At 33.8% G+C, this 15611-nt stretch overlaps 1 protein-coding gene across 12 annotated transcripts in view; it reads right to left on the bottom strand.

Moving 5' to 3' along the window:
- HDAC8 (histone deacetylase 8) overlaps nt 1-15611 on the bottom strand; it is a 220873-nt gene that overhangs the window by 111293 nt on the left and 93969 nt on the right. For 7 of the 12 annotated variants that reach the window (XM_072746342.1, XM_025982838.2, XM_025982837.2 and 4 more), the window contains one exon: nt 13817-13911. The exons of 1 other annotated variant lie outside the window; for it this stretch is intronic. In XM_072746342.1, the coding sequence (XP_072602443.1) occupies nt 13817-13911 (95 nt within the window). Of the gene's footprint in view, nt 1-7156; nt 9390-9462; nt 11356-13816; nt 13912-15611 lie in introns of those variants that run through there. 4 more of the 12 variants (XM_072746347.1, XM_025982839.2, XM_072746348.1 and 1 more) reach the window with 3 other exon arrangements.

Genomic DNA, 15611 nt, shown 5'->3' with positions numbered 1-15611 from the left:
AGGTTCAAATAAAAACCTACTCATCATACAAAGAATTAGGAAAATCTCAACTTGAGTGATAAAACACAATCAACAGATATTAACACCAATATGACATATATGTTAGAATTATCTGACAAGGATTTTAAGGCAACCATTACAAAAATGTTTCAAGAGGCAATTATAAAATGATAAACACAATAAAAAATTAGAAAGTATCAACCAAGAAATAGAAAACCTAAAGAATGGAAATTTTAAAACTGAAAAATACAATAATCAAGATAAAAAACATATTAGATAGGCTTAATAGAAAAATGGAGATGATAAAGAAAAGCATCATTGAATTTGAAACAGAGCAACAGAAATCACCCAATCTAAACAACATAGAGAAAACAGAGTAAAAAATAATAAACAGAGACTGTGGGATAAGATCAAAATAACAAACATTTGTGTCATCAGAATATCAAAAGAAGATAAAGATGACATTTAAAAAATATTCAAAGAAATATTAGCTGAAATCTCAAATTTGGGAAAGACTATTCTTTCTACATATTTAAGAGGCTGAATGAAACCTAAACAGAATAAACCCCCCAAAACCCACTCCTCCAAGTCACATCATACTTAAGTATCTGAAACAAGGAGAAAAAGAACAAAAATAAAAAGCCTGAAAAGAGGTAGAGAAATTATGCGTCATTTTATATTCTCACCTATATGGAAATAATGATTCCTGTGAAAATGGATTTCTCATAAAAAAATATGGAGGCCAGAAGGAAAAGGCATATTTTTTTAAGTGCTGAAAGAACGAACTTCCATCTCAAAATTCTATATTCAGTAGTGTAAGAGAAATCAAGACATTCTCAGATGAAGGAAAGCAAAGATAATTTGTCTTAATCAGATCTACCCTAAAAAAATGGTCAAAGGAAATGATAAAAGAAGAAATCTCAGAGCATTAAGAAGAAAGCACAACAGAAACAGTAAAAATGTGGCTAAATATAGCACATTTTTCTTCTCCTCTTGAGTTTTAAAAATTATTTTTGATGGTTGAAACAAAAACTATAAGAATTTCTGATGTGGTTTTCAATTTATGTAAAGTAAAATTTTAAAATATTATATTAGAAAGGAACGTAAAGGGACATAAGGTTTTCTATAGTTCATTCAAAGTGGCAAAATGTTGATAGTAATAAATTGTTTTATATATATATATACATACATATGTACATATATGTTTTATGTGTTTATATTATATATATGTTAATACCTAAAGCAACTACTAAAAACAATCTATACAAAGTGATATACTCAAAAGCACTATATATAAATAAAAATGGAATTTTAAAAAATGTCCAGAGGAAGTAATCCAGTAATCCAGTAATCCAGAGGAAGGCAGAAGGGGAAAACAGGGAACAAACAAAAACCAAATGATAAAATGGCAGACTTAAGTCTTAACATATCAATAACTACATTAAAGGGAAATGATCTAAGCACACCAATTAAAAACCAGATATTGGTAGAATGGATTAAAAAAATGACTGAATTATATTTTGTCTACAAGAAACTCACTTCAAATATAGTGATATAGAGAAGTTGAAGTAAAGCTGGTGGGAAAAGATATGTAAATGGTAATAAAAAAGCATGAGTGGCAGTTTCATAAAAAAGTAAATCTATACTTATCATATTATTCAGCAATTATGTTCCTGGTGTTGATTTCAGACACATTAAAACTTAAATCCACAAAAACTACAAAAATGTTTAATTGTAATAGCCATAAATTGGAAACAACCTAAATGTTCTTAAATGGATAAATGGCCAAACTATGGGACCTGTATACCATGGAATACTATCCAGCAATAAAAAGGAATAAAGTATTGAGGCATGGAACAACTTGGACAGCTATCAAAGGAATTATGCTGAATGAAAAAGCCAATCTCTAAAGATTACATGCTGCATGGTTTCATTTATATCGCATACTCTAAATGAAGAAGCTGTAGACATGAAGAACAGATTAGTGGTTTCCATAGATTAGAGATTGAGTTGAGGGAAGAGAAGGCAACTATGGTTATAAAGGATAGCACAAGGGAGGTCTTTGTGGTGATGGAATAGTTCTGTATCCTGGCTATGGTAGTGGTTACATCAATTTATACGTGTGATAAAATTGCATAGAACTAAATACACACACATACACAAGTGAGTGCATATAAAATTGATAAAATCTGAATAAGCTCTTTGGATTGTACCAATGTTGATTTCCTGGTTTTATAGTTATATAGGATATTACTACTGGGGAAACTAAATGAAAAGTACACAAGACTTCTTTGTACTATTCTTGCAATTGTTTGTGGATTTAAAACTATTTCAAAATGAAGTTTTTAAAAAAGATTTTATTTATTTATTCATTGCAAACACAGAGAGAGAAAGAGGCAGAGACACAGGCAGAGGGAGAAGCAGGCTCCATGCAGAGAGCCTGACATGAGACTCGATCCTGGGTCTCCAGGATTACACCCCAAGCTGAAGGTGGTGCTAAACCGCTGGGCTACCGGGGCTGCCCTAAAATGAAGAAGTTTAAAAAATAATTGGATGGAATGGGATAAAAGATTAATTGGATAGGGTTAATAGCAGACTCAATACTAAAGAAGAAAGGAGTAGTGAATTTGAACACAGATCAATGGGAATTAAGCAAACTGAAGCACAGAAAAAAAATTGGAAAAAAATGACAAGCACTTCAGTAACTTATAGCACAGTATTAATCAATATAACACATGTGTAACAAGAGTTTCAGACAGACATCAGAGAGGGAAATAGGTAAAAAAAAAGGGGCAAGAAATACCGGTCAAGAATTTTCCAAATTATATCCCAAACTGTAATCCAGAGATCCAGGAACTCAGAAAATCCCAAGTAGGATAAACACAAAAGTATACTGGGTCACAACATGGTCGGTGTTCTGAAAACCAAAGATAAATTTATAAAGGTAGCCAGAGAACAAAGACATATATACAGGGAAACAATGATAATAACAAGACTGACTCCATCAAAAAAAATGGAGACAGAAAAAGAAATAAAAACTGTCCATTTAGAATTTCATATCCAGAAAAATATTCTTCAAAAATGAAGACAGGAAAAAAATGGAAGCAAATAAGTAAAAGCATTCTGCATCTGGCTATTAAGGGAAAGAGGATGTGAAATTATTTTCTCTTTAGAAACAACTGGAATATTTACCAAATATTGGAAATATTTTTTTAGACATTGGACAATGTGCAACACAAGACGGTAATTTGAGAGAAAAGAAATACAAATGAGGTGATCCTTGTTATCACCCCAGCTTTCTCCCAGGAGGTAATCCTTGGACTGTGATGCAGGGGTCGGGGGATCTAAATAGAGTCTAATTATCTCTGAGTAAAGGAGAAAGATTGGAATTCATAAGGGCCAGGATGGTAAGAAATGGTGGGGATGGAGCTAAGCCATTAAAAGGGTACTAGAAATATGCAGAGTTCCCTTTGAGTCTTTTGATGAATATTGATCTGAGCATGGACAGGGTAAAACTTCACAAAGATAATCTAGAAAAAATTTCCCAGGAAACAATTACTAAGAAGTTGTAGGAGGAACACTTCCTAGAATTCACATAAGGTCAAAGTAGAGAGACCTCAATGAATACAGGGGGGCATGTGTAGAGACTTCAGAGGGGCAGTTCCTTCAAAATGGGCTAAATTAGCTCCTCAAGACGTACTCTAAATGAGCTTTAAAACAAACCTCAAAGGGATCAAACTGATCCACAATAACTTGTCTATCAGAAAAAAGAACAATCCTCTATAAATAAATACAAAAAACATCCAGCACCCAGTAATGTAAAATTCACAATATTGGATATACAGTTTAAAAATTAGTAAACATACAAGGAAGCAGAAAAATGTGATCTATAACCTGGAGAAAAATTAGTCAACGGAAACAGACTCAGAAATGACAGAGATAATGGAATTAGTAGACAAGGGCCTTAAAAACAGCTATTATAATTATGTTCTATATGTTCAAGGATGTAAAGAAAGTATGAACACAGTGAAGAGAGAAATGGAAGATTTTTTTCCTGGTCATATATTTTTAAAAAGACTTTATTATCCCTGGAAGTTTTTTATAATAGAAATTCTAGAAATGAAAAATACAATATTTGAAAGGAAAATTTTACTGGATGGGATTAACAGCAATTATAGACTGCAGAAGAAAAGATCAATAACCCTAAAGGCAAAGCAGCAAAACTCTTCAATATGAATCACAGAAATAAAAGATTAAAAATCAGTGACCTATGGGACAATAAAATTGGCCTAACATAGGTTTAATTGGAGTCCCAGTAGTACAGAAAGGACAGAAAAGAAATAATGGCTGAAATATTTCCAAATTTGATAAAGACTGTAAACTGTCAGATCCTAGAAGCTTTGGGTTCCAAATAGGAAACACACACACACCATACCAGGGCAAACTGTAATCAAGTTGCTAAAAACTAGTCACAAAGAGAAAAATTAAAAGCAGCCAGAAGAAAAGATAAGAATGATTACAGACTTCTCATGAGGAACTATACAAGCATAGAGAAAATGGAGTGATATTTTTAATGTTCTGAAAGAAATAATTATCAATCTAGAATTCTATACTCAGTGAAATATCTTTCAAAAATTAAGAGAAAATAGACTTTTCAAGCAAAAGCTGAGAAAATTTGTTGCTAACAGACCTACATTATGATAAAAAATTAACTGAAGTTCTTAGGCAAAATGTAACTTTTACCAGATGGAAACCTGGATCTACACAACGGACTGAAAAATGCTGGAAAGGACAAATATATGGGTAAATGTAAAAATATTTCCTTACTCATCTTTTAATTTCTTTGATAATTTAGGGCCATGTTGGGAGCAGCACATCCAGTGGTGGCTGAATATGTGCTGACTGCAAAGGAGTGCCACTAAAGACCATGGAGGAGTGAGGCAGGCTGTCAGCCTGGTGGCAGAGTAAGTGGAGCAACATAGTCCAGACACAAGGTGGGAAGCCCAGGTTGGGGGATAGAGGATATAGTCCAGATCTGCTCATAGCTGGGACATTCTAGCTTGAGCACTGCATCCTTTGGCTGATATAAGTAGCTGTCTAGCCTCCCTGCACCTCCTGCCAGGGGCCATACTACAGGTTCCCCTAGTGTGAGATCTGTTGCTTGTCAGGCTCTGGATCTTCTCTTCCATCCCTTCCTTTAAGTTTTTCAGTTGTCTCCTCTGAAGTGCTGGCACTGTGACCAGTGCCTGTATTCCCCAACCACTGGGGGGACATGAAAAAAAGTATCCTTAATTATACCTGCTATAATCTCTGTAACTTTATTATTGTTTAGATAATAAATAATCTTCTACCTAGACAGAAATATAACAAGAATATGGTTTGTTGGCTTAATAAAGTGAGATTAGAAGGCTTGCTTTCTCAAACCAGAGCTGTAGCATCTATGTTTAAAGAAGCTGAAAAAGATGAAACTGAAGTATCAGGAAGGGCTCTAACTCATGGTAGGAAGACATTTACTTCAAAGACATGGTGAAATTGTAAGCAAGAAATGAAAATATGATTAAAATTACCTTTATATTTATAATTAATTTACCTTATACTGTCATGTGCACAGATCATTTTGTATAGTTTCAGAATAATTTGCTATTTAAGTTATGGCATCATTTTCAGACTATTCATAGTTAAAGGGAAAGAACTTGAGTATTTTAAGTGTAGATATGATGAGTTTACTAAAACCCAAAAGTTGTTTGCTAGAGCTTTTCAAACTAGAAAAAGTCACTGAAGCCTCTTATGCCAGTTATTGCACTGCACAGACTAGGGCAATGCACATAATAGTTTAGGGATCAATAAAACCCTGAACAGTTGACACTGCTCAGTGCCTACTGAATGAAAAGTTACTAAAATAATTCATAGTATTGAGTTTTCAATGGCACAGTAACTTATTTAAACATTTAACTCTAAACATGAAGATTTATTATCTTATTTGCATAATTGTACCTTCACCTTACAGACAAGTCTACAAATGTGACTGGACTTGTTTTGTTCATAGTCATGTGGTATCAGCACTAAATAATCTTTGAAGAAGACTTTTTCTTTTTGAATGGTTGAAAACAAACACAAGTGGTATTGAAATATTAAAAATATTGAATAACTTGTTTGAATCTCTTGGTTTCTCCTGGAACAACTTTGTTTATATTTGCATGAGGGTACAAAACCAATGGTAGATAAAACTGCAGGCACCATGATATAAATTAAGGCAGTAGCACCAAAGTATACCAGTAGTTCTTGTATTCTTTATACTGTCATGTAGTCACATTAAAAATTCAATTTCACTTAAGAATATCGTTGGTGACGTACTAAAAGTTATTAAATCTTGATCTTGGGTTTAATATTCTATGTGACAAAATAGGAGTTATGAAAAATCGCTTCTGTTATAAACTACATTATGGTGGTTGTGTTGAAAAAAACCCCACGTCTGTAATTAAGTTGTGTCTTAACTAGCCACTTTTCATGAACACCATTTTTGCTTGAAAGAACAACTGATGGAAAAACCATGATTAAATACATGAGTATTTGACAGATACTTCTAGAAAATGAAGTGAGCCTTTAGGGTAAACAACTGACATAATTTGTTGCCAATAATGGTATTTACCTTTTTGAGTCAAAATTAATATACTGGAAAATTTTATTCTGTCATTATAAGCTTGACAGCTTTCCCAAACTTAAGCCTTGTTCCAATGAAATTAGTGCTGATATCAATGTGATTTTTAATAGTGCAAAAAATGTTTTAGCATTTGTAATATTTATATAACTTAGTGAACCAATATTTTCCAAATAATCAATATGTACAATATGAGTCAAATATCTATTCAAAGTACAAGATAACCAATGAATTTTAATATAACAGTATATAAAAATTTCACTGATAAGTTTCAGATTCCATATATTAACCTTTAAGACACTAACCATTTGTAGAGTTTTTGTGTAGTATCAAAGAAGAACATCCATAATTATCTGTAACGGTTATTAAAATACTCCTCCCTTTTCCAATTACATATCCATGTAAAGCTGAATTTTTTCATATACTTTATTTTTTATTTATTTATTTTTTCTTCTTATACTTTAACAAAAACATCATAATAAATTATGGAAACTGGTATGAGAAGTAAGTTGCCATTTATTAAGCCAGACATTATAGAGATATGCAAAAATGTATAGCAAAGAGAGTCTTCTCATGACATTTTTTTTTGTCTTGGAAAATAGTTATTTTTTAAAAATCACAACATGTTGTCTGTGCTAATGTGTACTGGGTTTATTATCTTATTTTAAGTACACTAATAAATGTTTTAAAATTTTAGAAATATATTGACTGTTTAAAGCAAGACAATAACAATGTATCATAGGGTTTATAACATAGGCAAAAGTAAAATATAGGACTACCATAGCACAGGGGAAGGAAAAGGGAAATGGAAGAACACTGCAATAAGGGTGCTATATTGTACATGAAATACTGTAATACTATTTGAAGGTAGAATATAAGTTAGAAATGCATACTGTAATCCTCAGAGCAACCACAAAAAATCAAAACAGTTACAGATAATAAGCAAATAAAGGAGACAAATGGAACCTTAAAAATATTCATTTAATTTAAAAAAGACAGGAAAATAGAAACAAGGAATAGATGGGACAAATAGGAAAATGGACTCAAACCTAATCATATAAATAATTTATGTAAACATAAGTGGTGTAGGCACTCTAACCCAAAGAGAGAGATTGTCAGACCAGATTGGATAAGAAATCACGGCCCAACTATATGTGGTCTACAAGAAATTCAATTTAAATATGCAAACACAAATAGGTTAAAAGTAAATGAACAGATAAAGATAATCACACAAATAATAATAATAATCACACCCCTCAAATAATAATCAAATTGTCACAGATGTGACAATATTGAAATCAGACAAAGTACACTTCAGAACAAGGAATATTACCAGAGATAAAGAATAAGATTTCATAATAATAAAGAGGTCAATTCATCAAGAAAATATAACAACCCTAAATGTATATATGTCTAATAAAAAAGCTTCAAACATACACGAAGCCCAAATCAACATAAGTGAAAGGAAAAATAGCCAAATTCCAAATCATGGCTGGAGATTTCAACCTTCTTGGTAATTGACAGAACAAGCAGACAAAATACATAGGGATATAGAAGATATAAACTACAGTTTCTACTAATCTGACTTAATTGATAATGATAAAAAATGCTGTTCAATAGCAGGAAAATACACATTCTTTGCAAATTGCACATGAAACATTCACCAGGATAGATCATATACTGGGCTGTAAAACAAATTCTAATAAATATGAAATGACTGAAATCATGCAAAGTATGTTCTCTGAGCACAACAGAATTAAAATGATTGTAAATAGAAAGACATCTGGAAAGTCCTGAAATATTTGGAAATTAATTTTTAAAAACTCATGCTTCTAAATAACTCCATCAATTACAGAAGAAAATTGGAAACATCAAAATTTGTGGGATGCAGGTAAAGCAGTGCTTAGATGAAAATTTATAGTATAAAATCTTGTATTAGAAAAGAAGAAAGGTTTAAAACCAATAAACTATGTTTCTATGATAGACTAGAAAAAAACTAAAAGTCAATACAAAGTAAGTAGAAGGATGGAAATAACAAAGATATGAGCAGAAATAATAAAATAGAAAAGAAAAAAGTCAATGAAACTAAAAGCTGGTTCTTTGAAAAAAATACAATTCAATAAAACTGATAAAATCACAAGCTAAAATGATCAGGAAAAACAGAAAGAAATTAGCAATATTAGGAATGAAAGAGAATATCACTATAACTTCTACAGAGACACCAAAACAATAATAAAAGGATATTTTAAGTGAATGGGCAAATTCCTTCAAAGACAAATTATCAACATGGAAGCAAGAAGAAATAGAAAACCTGAATAGTTATATAACTATTAAAGAACTAGAATTCATAATCAAAAACCTTCCCACAAAGAAAACTCCAGGCTCAAATGTTTTCACTAGTGAATTCTATCAAACACGTAAGTAAGATACTAATTCCAGTAATGCAAGGTTTAACATTTTAAAAAGCAACAATTAATGCAATTTACTGTATTAACAGAATAAGAGGACACCATATGATCATTTCAATAGATGAGGAAGAAGCATTTGACAAAATTTAACACTCATTTGTGAGAAAACCTCTCTCAGTAAATTAGGAATAGAAGGGAACTTCCTCAACCCAACAAAGAATATTTATGAAAAAACCTACAGCTAACATCACACTTCATCATAAAAGATTAAGTGCTTCCCATTATGATCAGGAACAAGACAAGGATGTTTGCTCTAACCACTTCTATTTAACATCACATTGAAGGTTCCAACCAGCATAATAAGGCAAGAAAAAGAAATAAAAGTCATGAAGATTGTAAAGGAATAAGTAAAACTTTCTTTATTCACAGATGACATGTTTGTATACATGAAACATGCTAACGAATCTACAAAAAGCTACTATAACTAATGAGTTTAGCAATGATACTTTATTCAAGATCAATATAAAATTAATCGGGTTTCTAGATTCTAGCAACAATTAGAAATTGAAATTTAAAAATATCATTTTAATAACATTAAAATCATGAAATACTTAGGGATAAATATAACAAAATTTGTGCAAGACTTGTTCCCGAAAAGTATAAATGAAAATTTGAAATTAAAGACTTAAGAAAATGGAGAGATATAGCAAATTCATGGATTGAAAGATGAAATATTGTTGATGTTATTCCTCCCCAAATCAATCTATAGATTCAGTGCAATCTACAGATGCACTGCAAGACTGTTTTACATCAGTAATATACTTGTATATAAATGTACTTGATTCTTTTCAATGGCTACATATATTCCCTCATATGAGTCGAGCATAGTTTATACAACCAGTCCATCAAAAATGGTCTGGTTAAGTAAATATTTTTCATTCATTAAATTTTGTTAATAAACTTGATTCAGATATATACATATACCTGATATATCTGTAATACATATACACATGTGTATATATGAATACATTACATAACATAACTGCCATACTCTATCCTGGACCATAGGGTCCAACTAGTATTACTGGATTACAGAACATTCTTATATATGATAGTCCATAAGCTTTATTATACAAAGTGCGTGATTTGCTAAATTAGCCATGTATTCTTCTTTTTATAGGAACTCATGCCACCTTTGGGATTTTTCTATGGTAGACATACTTGAGCCACGCATATGGGCAGGTTTCCTTCCTTTCAGCTTTCCAAGCTGGGCCCAAATCTTCTTCTAGTTATGATTGCTTCCTTATTCCATGCCTGGCTGGCAAACTTGGTCCCCCAATTCCTGAGCTGGGAGTATCTCCCTGATCACTGGCTTTATGACATCACTGGTTGTATAGCTCATGAGCACTATGATTGAAATCTCACCACTAATGACTTGTATTATTTGTGCTGGGCTTGTCTTCTCAACTCCCTTCCCTTAATTGCCAATCTAGTGTTTTCCCATGGACATGTATGTTTCCTATAGCTGGGATACCTGGTACTTCTTGCAAAGGATTGGTAGTTGCTACTAGAAGCCTTTCCAGTAAAAGGTTTCTGATTCTTCTGTCTTAAAAAGAGAAGTTTTCCAATGTGAATGTTGAGATGCTTATCATTCAAACACTCATTTATTCAGCTGTTCATTCAATGAATGAACACCACCAAGGTAGGTAGCTAACACTGTGTTAAGCACTGAGGGGGAATACAGACACCCAGAACACAGATTACCAAATGAATGATATAGACTATGTTATACGAGTGTACTTGAACTTCTTAATAGGTTTGCCTTTCTCAAATCTCTCTTTTGCAATCTATCTTCCATGTGCTACTGAATTAGCTTTCTAAAAACTAAAGCTCCTCTGTTTTCACAGAAAAAAAAGTATAAATAAACTCTGTAGTGCAGCGTTCAAGTCTCTTCATAATCTGGCTCCAATTTTCACTTAGGCCTTAGTCCTTCCCACTTTCCCTTATAAACTGTATGTTCTACTACTATATCAAACTTCTCATTGGTTCTGTGAGGCACCAGGTCCTTTTCAATCCTTGTTCCCTTTGCCTAGAATGTCTTTCGCTCTTCTTCACCTGGCAAACTCCCAATCAACCTCCAAGATTCGGTTCAAAGTCTTGGTGAAATATTTCTTCTATTCTCCCCAACTGTCCTGGATTTGAGCACATTGTTCTGTTGCCGTTATTAGATGGTGAAATTTTTGTGGGCACTGGGTTTACTTGTTAGTCTTTGTATCTCTGAATTCAAGCCTGGTAAGTAGTAGGGACCCAATGAATATTTGTTAAATGAATGAAGGAATAAATGAATGTGAAGAAAGAGTTCAAAGGGCCTTGGTATATTAGGTAAGGGATTTTTAAATGCACATGGCTAGGAACTGCACCTAGGAAGGCAATAGACAGATGAGGAAAGAGCATTTGGAGGAAGATTATTATCCTAGGACACAGAAGAACATAAGCCCAAGACTGAAAGTGAAGACAGTGAGGGGTCAGCCAGACTGCAGCTGACTGCTGCAGTATCTTGACCTTTTCACTGATTAGATTTCTCAATTATCTTTTCAGCTCCTGGAGGGCAGGGTATTTTGTACACTTCTTTGTATCCCTTTCACATTTAATGCACATCTCCACAGTCATTTTTCCTATCATTTCGTGGTTCTTACTTTCCTCTATAATATAATTATTTGTGTATCTACTTATCTCCCTAGAACTTACACCAGTCTCCCTCCCAGGATTCTTGAGGTAGGGAATGAGATAAGGTATTCATGTCTTTGCATCTTCCAAGTCACTTAGCTTAGTGCCTGGCACACAAAGGGTGCTCTGTAAATATTTTTTGATCTACCATTTGTTGATCTGATTATAGAGAACCACAAGGATATTTGTGTGCAACTGTGTATTGTGGAACAAAACTTATATATGTCTTCACACTGTGCAGTCTATTTTTGGCAATTTTCATTAAAATGTTATCTTGTTGTACATGGAAGACTGTCATTTCAATTTTCTTCTTTGTTCCTTCTTGGATGACTCACATCTCTTATACCAGAAGGATATGACAGAAGGGATTCAAAAAGGGTTTTGACACATTTATGAATGACAAAGTCATAAATGTCTGGGTATAAGGAGTTGTTGAAAACATGCAAAGGGGAAGGAGAAAACTTACATTTCAAAAGTGCCTATTATGTGCCACAAACTGTGCTAGGCAATTGGCAAAAATTGTGTATTATTTAATCTGGCAGAATATGTCAGCATAAAGACAGGACATGTCTATCTATAAGGCCAAACCTACATCTACTCAGGTACATAGCTTCTCTGGGTACCAGAGGCAGTATTCATCTTTATTAAAATTTTATCAACCTTTTAAGACAGATGAATCTGTGGATTTGCATTGTTTCCTAGGAATAGAACATTCATTCTCAATTCAAGCTCCTATAGTTTAAAACTCCTTTTTGACATAATTTGATCAGTTTTTAAAGTCTCAATGCTTTAAATTACAATGCAATCAGAGATAGTCCCACAGCAATAACAGCAATTACATTCGTTCACAAATGTAATTTGTTTGCTTATCTTTATATCTCATAAAGGTTCCAAATACTGAACAAAGGTTAAGTCAAGAAAAGTGACTTCTATTAACCCTGACACCAGCAAATTGTCTCAAATTATAGCATGTCTTATATTTGTATTCTAGACACATTGAGTGGTTTTTCAGAGATACATATTATACCTCATTTGTGGTTAGAGGAAAATTAGAAGGGAATTAATGTAAGTTGTTTCTGATTTTTAAAAAATATTAGTAACTTTAAAAAGAATAATGCTCCCAAGTGCATAGATCCTGCATCTTGCAGGAATCAAAACATAATCAAAGTATCATCTCTACTCCTGGGAATGGCTTGAGAAAAGTGGGGCTGCAGGTACTGGTTCACACATTGGTTTTATTATAAGTCACACAATCCAAGGCCTACAACTACACATCTTGATTTGTGATAACATGCTTCCTGCCAGGTGTGGGGGTGGGTGGGAAGAGAAGGGGTATGCCTTCAGATAAGGGATAATCAGCCCACTCACGGGGCTCAGACAGCTTTCTGTTAACCTGTTTTGAGAAAGCTGAAATAGACATGTTTCATAAAGTGTAAAGCCTATCTCATAGGACTAGAGAAAATGGCAAAACTTCAAATGAAGTTTCACTTTTTAGATAGTCTTCCTCTAGCCTTTGTGTGCTACTAATTGCTGGAAAAACACCAGACATGTTCTTGTGGTAATTATGTGTTTCTTAAATTTTACATTAGTCGAAGAAAACCGAAAGACCAGGACTAACCCCAAAGAACACAGGTGTGACATACCACCTATGGGACTTTTCATAGATAGACATACCTAGCTCATACATTTTAAAAATTGCTCCTTCTGTTTTGAGACTACAGGATGAAAATATGCACATATTCCAAAGAGTTCTTTGTGTGAACAGGTGACCCCTTCCCACAGTCTCTGTAATTAATTGAGAAATTAAAGTTGGTTGGCCTTTGAGATCTCTTATAAAAAAAAAAGGCAGAAGGTCTTGGATATTTTGGAACAAGAGTCCACTATTCTGCCAAGACAGTGTGTTATTGTTATTGGAGTGTCTCTCAACAAAACGGTATTGAGTGGTGAAGACGTGATTTTGATTAGGTGGAATGACTCAGCTCTTCCCCTTAAAGAAGAGAGGACTTGTCAGAGCCTTACTTACCTCATGATCTGGGATCTCAGAGGATAGTGTTTTCCCTAGGATGACCCCGGTCAAGTATGTCCAGCATCGAGCTGTGTTGGCAAGGTTATAGCCTCCTGTCTCCATCAAGAATTGTGAAGTTAGGAAAGAACAGTCACAAAACAGCAGGAGAGGGAAGGAGGGTAAGGAAGGAGAGAAAAATGTTTTAATAAAAGGGCTAAAAAGATGACTCCAACTTGCAGAATTTCACCTAAACATCCCTTTATGATGTTTTTGAACCACTTGGTAGGCGGACTTTAATGAGTTAGAGCATGCACAGTGTGGAACTGGGAATTCTAAGGCCGGCAAAGATTAAAGAGGCCCTCATCTCTAACAAATATGCATCCAAGGATTCCAAGCTCCTCAATTTCATCAAGTCATCAGTAAGACTGAGATCCCTGGAACCCAGATCTCTTGAAGCAACCGACCCAATGTGAAGGTTTCTGTGATGAATTTTGCAACAATTTTATAAAATGGCTGCTGGCTGTGATTTGTATGTTAAAGCCATTGGCCGATACAGTCCCAGAAATATCCAGGAAAGAGAAATGGAAAATGCTGACAGAAATAGACTTCCTTCTTTCAATATTAGCATTCCCTTTCTCCACAAAACACAGGCCTAGTGGCAGAGATCAAAGAGAATGAGATGAGGAAAGGACTATTGATTGATGCTCTGACCCATCTCATCAGATTCTGTCACAGTCACCCAGCAGCCTTATTATACTGGCTAATAATCAGCATATTTTTGCACTGAATAGATGTGTTCTGCCATGCAAGCATTAGAATATTGGCCGTTAGCTAAACTCCAAGAGTGTAAGGATGAAATGGAATGATTTCCTAATCTCGGTGTAGCCTGAGGGAAATAGAAGCTAGTCTATTTTAGGTAGGGTAACCATATAATTTATTGTCCAAATGGTACACTTTTAACAGTGAAAGGGGACACTATTAATAATTGCACTGGGATAACATTCATAAATTGGTCATCTTTCTCTTAAGCCTTGAAAGCCTTACTCCTTGCAAGGTCAGGGATACTGGGGATTTGGAATGTCTTTTAGGCCTTAATGGGGTCCAGTGAAGCCTGGGGACATGGCCATCTCCACTAGTTGTCTATGTATTACTGGGGATTGAGAATTTAAGAGAAATAGAACACTTATTACTTTCAACAATCCTGATGTAAAAAATCTGAATTCAGAAAATCAACTTAGTTGGTATGATTATCTGATTACGAAAAGATTCACTATAGATTTTAAGTAGTAAGCTCTCTGTGGTATATATACAATGATTTGATTTGCAAAAATTCCATTTACACACAGGAATTTTCAGGAATACACATATTGCATAAGAAGAGTTATATATACAAAAGCCAAAATTTTGGACTGAGAAAGCAAAGAAACGCTGAAAATGCTAAGTAAAGGCTATAGCCACAAATAAAAGTTGAATTTGCACAGATGTATGTTGTGGAAAGACTTTTTTCTTCCCCCTACCTGTACCTGAATCATAACCAGCATCCTTTATGCTGTCAAAGGAAAGTAATATGTCATACAATACTTATCGAATTTATCTTTTCCCTGAGTTGAAGTTAATAGATGTCTTGCCTGCTTTTCATAAGAGGTTGTCTCTTGTAAGCACCTGTAATTTTGATCCTCTAGGATTTGAGGCTGCTAAAGACCAGGCTCATGTGTTTGTGTTGAATGCTACTCATTTTCATAAAGCCTTCCCACAACCTCCTCTAATTTGGTTTTTACAGTGGGTTGACAAAACAAACTATTAGCTGTTCCAT

Source organism: Vulpes vulpes, unplaced genomic scaffold, assembly GCF_048418805.1.
Source record: "Vulpes vulpes isolate BD-2025 unplaced genomic scaffold, VulVul3 u000000690, whole genome shotgun sequence".
NCBI lineage: Eukaryota > Metazoa > Chordata > Mammalia > Carnivora > Canidae > Vulpes > Vulpes vulpes.
The sequence above is the reverse complement of the archived record's forward strand: the minus strand, read 5'-3'. Positions and strand labels throughout refer to the sequence as shown.